The sequence below is a fragment of the Geospiza fortis genome, unplaced genomic scaffold, assembly GCF_000277835.1.
Source record: "Geospiza fortis unplaced genomic scaffold, GeoFor_1.0 scaffold543, whole genome shotgun sequence".
Taxonomy (NCBI): Eukaryota; Metazoa; Chordata; class Aves; order Passeriformes; family Thraupidae; genus Geospiza; species Geospiza fortis.
Genome location: NW_005054587.1, coordinates 544,840 through 550,637, shown reverse-complemented (window position 1 = coordinate 550,637; position 5,798 = coordinate 544,840). Strand labels below are relative to the sequence as shown.

The following is a 5,798-nucleotide window of genomic DNA, read 5'->3' as shown; positions in this document are numbered from 1 at the left end:
TGGCTTTGGTGCTGGCACAGCAGCTGGGAGACTGGGAATGAAAAAAATTGGGAGTTCTGGATGAGTGCTGGAAGTGGGTTTTGGAGTGAAAACCTCTTGGAACAGTTCGACTATTTCAAGGCACATCGGGAGCTTGCAGTGAAGGAGTTTGGCCTGGGAGAGGTGGTTTGAAGGGTGTTTGGAGGAGTTTATCAGCCACTTCCCCCATGGAAAAATACCCTTAAAACCTCCTTGGAAGTAGCAGGGAGTGGAGCCCATCTGGATGTGTCCAGGCTGTTTCTGTTTCATTTTCTGTTTAACTCAGGATTTGGGGGTTTGTGGGAAGTTTCACATCTCGGGTCTTGCTGGTGGGGGTTGCAGTCTGGGAAGGGCAAGGAGTGAATGGATGATGGAATTTCCAGGGAGGGAATCTTGAAATCCAGGCTAAGGCATGGCAGCAGGAGCATAGGGAAAAAATTCCTGGTGTTCTGGGTCCCACCACTCTGGATAGAGCAGAGTCAGGGTTGTCACTTCCTGCCTGAACTCAGGTAATAATATGGAAAAATCCTGTTGGAGGCTGGGTTTTTAAGGAGTTCTGGAGTCACTCCAGCCTTCTGGCAGCATCCCAAACTTTTCAGGGTAATTATAGGGAATTTAAAAGCTCTTTGACTGGATGATCCTGGACACGTGACCAGGGATTGCCCAATTTAGCCCCAATCCTTAAAGCAAAAATCACTGAATCATGGAAAGGACAATTCCCAATTTTCCCAATTCCCTCGCTCCTCCTTCTTTCATTGTTGTTTTTGTTTTTTTTTAACTTCCCTGATGAATTTTTTTTTCCCATGTTTTAATATTTTTTTTAAAAAAGAAACTCTTGGTTCTTTCTGCGCTGTTTGCAGGAGAACGGAGCCAGCACGATCCTCCGCGACATTGCCAGAGCCAGGGAGAATATCCAGAAATCGCTGGCCGGAGTGAGTACCCAAGCTCTCACCAGCTGGCTGCCTGCATCCCATTTTTTTGTTTTTTTTTTCTTTTTATGGAATTCTAATCCCATAGACCATTTGGCTTCTTGGTTGGAAGCTAGAGGAGAAGACCAAGGTGTGCAGCGCCGTGTGCCACCAGCTCCGCCCTGTCCCCACGTGCTGCTCACCTGCAGCGCTGCCAAAACTGGATTTGGGTTAAAAGAATTCCCTGAATTGGGCTCTTCCTTCCCTTTTTTTTTTTTTTCCTTTTTGTTTTTTTCCTGGTGGGATGTTCCCATGGGTCATAACTAACAGGTTCCAACTCGCTGAGCGCGTGGCTCTTTTTTGGGATACACTGGGCTGCCACCTTCTCTTCCCTGTTTTGCTTCCAGTTTAGGGAATGTGAAAAAAAAAAAAAAAACCAAAAAAAGTTGTGTTTTCCATCTGCTGCATCCAGGGAATTCAGCTTGGCTACAAACTCCGAGACTGGAGCATCCTGGAGAAGCTCAGGAATGCACTTTGTGGAGGTGTTTTTGTGCTGAGTGCAGACAAGACCACTAAAAAAAAAAATCTTCATTTGTGTAAAAGGAAGTTAAAATACCAGTGAGTGGTTTTATGGGAAAATCCATGGAATTCAGCTCAGGTGTCTTGATTTCCTGCCTTTGTAGTGGGACTCCCAAAGTAATCCATCCATTATTTGGCCTCATAATTCCCAAGCACCCTCAGTTTCTATCTTTGATCAGGCAATAACAAGGAATTCCCCCTTTCCAAGGGGAATATTCCATATTCCTCCTTACACCAGCAGAAAGGAGCCAGACATTTGGGATGAATATAAAGAATCAGGATTTCAGTCAACAGCTTAATGAAAAAATTTCCTGAATTGGCTCATTTTATTAAAAAAAAATATGGCTAAAGGAGGCCCCCATGCCAAAGAGACTATAAAGTTCCTTTGGGAGAAACTTTTGGAATTGGGCAATAGGCAGGGAATGTAAACCCAGATCACCTGGAAGTGCTGCTCATCCTCACCTTCCAGAGTGTTTTGCCAAAGATGAGGAATTTCTTTCCTGACTCCTGTTAAAGAGCTTTTTTGAGAGAGAATCCCAGAAGTTTGCATCATCCAGGTGCTGTAACAGGGAATTGGTAAAGCAACAGCCCAAAGCCAGGACAGGAATTTTGGGATATAAATTATTTGGAGATGTTGTTGGGGATTAGAGTTGGATGTAAGAAATTGCTGGATATTTTTTGTTCCTGGGGAAGGGGTTGGATCCTCCACGTAGCTGGAAAATAGTTGGAATATCCCTCAAGGGTCATCATTAATGTTGGGTAACCAGGCTGGACTTTAGGACATTCCTAAACTTCTTCCTTGCATTCCCAACCCCCAAATTTACAGTGTGTGATCCAGAGAAAAGTGGGAAGAGCAAAAATCCTGGGATTTTTGTCTTTCCTTCCTCCAGAGTTATTGTCAGGAGTCTAAGGATATTGCAAGGGAAGAGCTGGCTGTGAAAAACTGGGAAAATGGGAGTTTAGTGCTTTTTTGCTGGGAATTTCAGGCTGGGATTGTGTCATAAAACGTAGGAATGAGCACTTGGAATGTGATGGGAGTCTGGAGTTCCTTGATTATGAGGAAAAGCAGGAAGTAGAACAGGAAATTCCACCTGAACATGGGAAAAATTTTATTGTCTGATATTTAAAATGTATTTTGTGGATTCAAACTTCAGGGAATAACAGATGTTTATATACCAAGTTGTTAGTCCAAAGTCCAGTTTTGTACCTGTCATAATTCCCAGGGATTTTATTTCTTTGGATAATTAACTTTATGCACAATTCCAGCTTGCCCAAGCAGTTCAGCTGTCCAGAATATTTGAGATAGGCCTCAGCTTTGAGGCGGGTTCAGCACAAAAATTATGGCTTAAAAATAAAGGATTTGAGGGCTTTATACAAGAGTGCAGAGGAAGGGAGGGAAGTGATGCTGTGGAACTCCCCACCCTGGGAATTTTGAATTCTTATCCCTGATAAAATTCATGGATGCTTGTGTGGAGCTGGAAGTTGGAAGAGGGAGTGGGTTTTGTGTGCTATAATGGAGCTATGGTGTCCTCATTCCCAAAGCTTGGAGCATCCTCTCCTCGGGGAAGATCTCAGTCTTATAAAGGCAAATTTTCCATAATTTTTGAGGACCTGGGACATGGTTGTGCCTCTTGCATTGCCTTATGGGTTCCAATTAAGATCTCTTGATTGCTTCAGCTTGGGACAGGTATCCCTTGTTCTTCCCATGCTCTTGCCTCTTTTTTTTGAGGAATTATTATTGACAGGGAAGAAAAATTTCCTGTCCCCATGCTGGCACTGCTGGGGCACCTCCAATCCTGGGATCAGTTTTGGGTCCTTATGACAAAAAGGACATTGAGGGGCTGGAGTATTTCCAGGGAAGGGAATGGATTGGGAAGGGTCTGGAGAGCCAGGAGCTGCTGTGGGAGCTGAGAGGGCTCAGCCTGGAAAAAAAATGAGGTTCAGGGAAAACCTTCTCACTTCCACAAATCCCTGACAGGATTCCAAGTTTGGAATCACGATCTACTCCCAGGGAATGACAGGATGAGAGGAAACCACCAGAGGGGAAATTTAGCTGGAATATTAGGAAAATTCCTCACAGAAAGGGCTGTCCAGCCCTGGCACAGAGGTGGAGTCCCCATCCCTGGAGGGATTTGACATCCCTGCGGATGTGGCACTTGGGGATGTGCTCAGTGGTGGCCTTGGGGGAGCTGTTGGACTCGATGGCCTCAGAGGGATTTTCCCACCTCTGTAATTCCATGATTTCCATCCTTGGAGCATCAGGGCTGGCATGGTGTGATGAGCCCACAGCGCTGCACGAGCTCCCTGCACACACCGAGATGTTCGTGGAGAAGATCCCAGAATTCCTGGGGGAATGTTTGCAGTGCAAGGCTGCTTCCCACTGCTCCCTAACTTCCCCTTGCATGCGGCTTTTCCCTGTGCTTGAGTTCCCTCTGGAATTGCAAAACCTTTTCCCATCTTCCCAAACTTTTTCCCACCCTGCAGCAGAAGACCCCTGCTCGGAGCAAGGAAGCTCCTTGTGCCCGTCCCAAGAAACAGTCGGGACGCTCCTCTGTAAGTGAGCCGTGCATGGATGGAGCCTGTGGAAAAACGGGAGAGGATCTGGTGGGACGAGGATGGAGCAAGTTCTCCTTCCTCAGGGTTTGTCCTCTGACACTGGGATAAACCTGGATAATGGGATTTCATCCCACCTCTGTGTCCAGGGAGCTGCGCTCACCTTCCTGAGCCTGAATCCACAGCTGAGGCATCGGATATGGAATTTTTTCCTGGCCCTTTGATATTTCCCAGCCTCATCCCTGGAAGTGTCCAAGGCTAGGTTGGACAGGGCTTGAAAAAGCTTGGGATAGTGGAACATTGACTGGATGATCCTTAAAATCCCAACCTAAACCATTCCATGATTCAGACCTTTCCTCCTTGTGCCTTGTATTCTTCATCTTATTCCTGCTTTTCCCTCTTTCCATCTTACGTGACTGCTGAGATTCCACACTGGAATAAAAGAGAATAAATTATTCTCTCTTCACTTAGAAGTGACAACTCAAGGGCAAATCCTGTTATTTTCATTCCCTTTGTTGCCTGAAACTGATGGATAAGGAACCTCCTTAGGCATTAAAAAAAAAAGAAAAAGCTCTTTTTTTTTTGCTGTCAAAAAAAATCCATTGAAACCAGAGTTGGAATAATTATTCCCTCAGGATGTGTTAAAGCAGATTGAAATTGTTAGGAATTTATGGCTGGGCTAGGGAAGGTGGGAGTGTAGAATTCCTGGGATCTTTCCAGCTTTCCCAGTGTTACCTTAGGCAGGTCATTCCTGTCCCTCAGTGGGTTGGGAGAGGAGAGCAAGATTTTTAAGGGGTTTGGTGTGAAATTTTATGTGGTTTTAGTGGCATTTTGGGATCTGAGAGTGGGAAAAGTGATTTTATCGTTTGCTCCTTGGTGCCAGCTGAAATTCCTTGGGATTTAGTCCGTGCTTAATTTTATAGAGCTGCTCCATTAGTTTCAATCCTAATTTAGAGAAAATATCCTTGGTTTTAGTTCAGCTCCTGAACTTCCTCTCTCCCTGAAGACATGACTCTGCTTTGCTTCATGGATTTTTCAGGACGAGGGGAAACAACTCAATTTCATCCTGGTTTTCCTTGTTGCAGAGTGCAAGCACAACCTCCCCTGGAGCTGCTGGTGACCAAAATGAGCTCCTGTCCCGAATTTCCCACCTGGAAGTGGAGAACCAGAACCTCCGCAGTGGTGAGTGGGAGAATTCCTTGTCCTGCCTGGAGACCTGACATGCAACTGGGAATTTAAGGTCATTTTTCCTATTTTTCCCTCTTTTTTCCCCAGTTGTTGCAGACCTCCAGATGGCCATTTTCAAGCTGGAAAGCCGCCTGAACGCTCTGGAGAAATCCTCAACTTCCCACCAGCCCTCATCTGTTCCTCCAACCCAGGTGAGCAGTGGAAAAATGCTGGAATTTTTCTCTAGGAATTACAACCAAAGATCCATGTGGACAACCGTCCTGTTTTGGTAAATCCATATAAATCCCACAGCGTGTCCTGGTCAGCGGAGGTTCCCATTCCTGAGCTTTTCTTGGCTGCTCTGCTCCAACTCCAGGTTAATCTTTTCCCTCTTTTTCCCTTTAAAAAAACCTCGGATCCGGTGAAGAAAGTGGAACCGTTCAGCGTTCCCTCCAAAAAAGTGGAGCTCCCGGCCAAGAAATCCGAGCCAGCTGCTGCTGAGGAGGATGAGGATGATGACATTGACCTTTTTGGGAGCGATGATGAGGAGGAAGACCAGGAAGCTGCCAAGGT

General features: G+C 45.7%; 1 protein-coding gene across 1 annotated transcript in view; it reads left to right on the top strand.

The window, feature by feature from the left end:
- The window catches only part of EEF1D (eukaryotic translation elongation factor 1 delta), a 15,010-nt gene that overhangs the window by 8,144 nt on the left and 1,068 nt on the right, over positions 1-5,798 (top strand). The window contains 4 exon segments of the mRNA XM_031064407.1: positions 879-950; positions 5,144-5,240; positions 5,334-5,437; positions 5,653-5,798. Of these exon segments, the coding sequence (XP_030920267.1) occupies positions 879-950; positions 5,144-5,240; positions 5,334-5,437; positions 5,653-5,798 (419 nt within the window).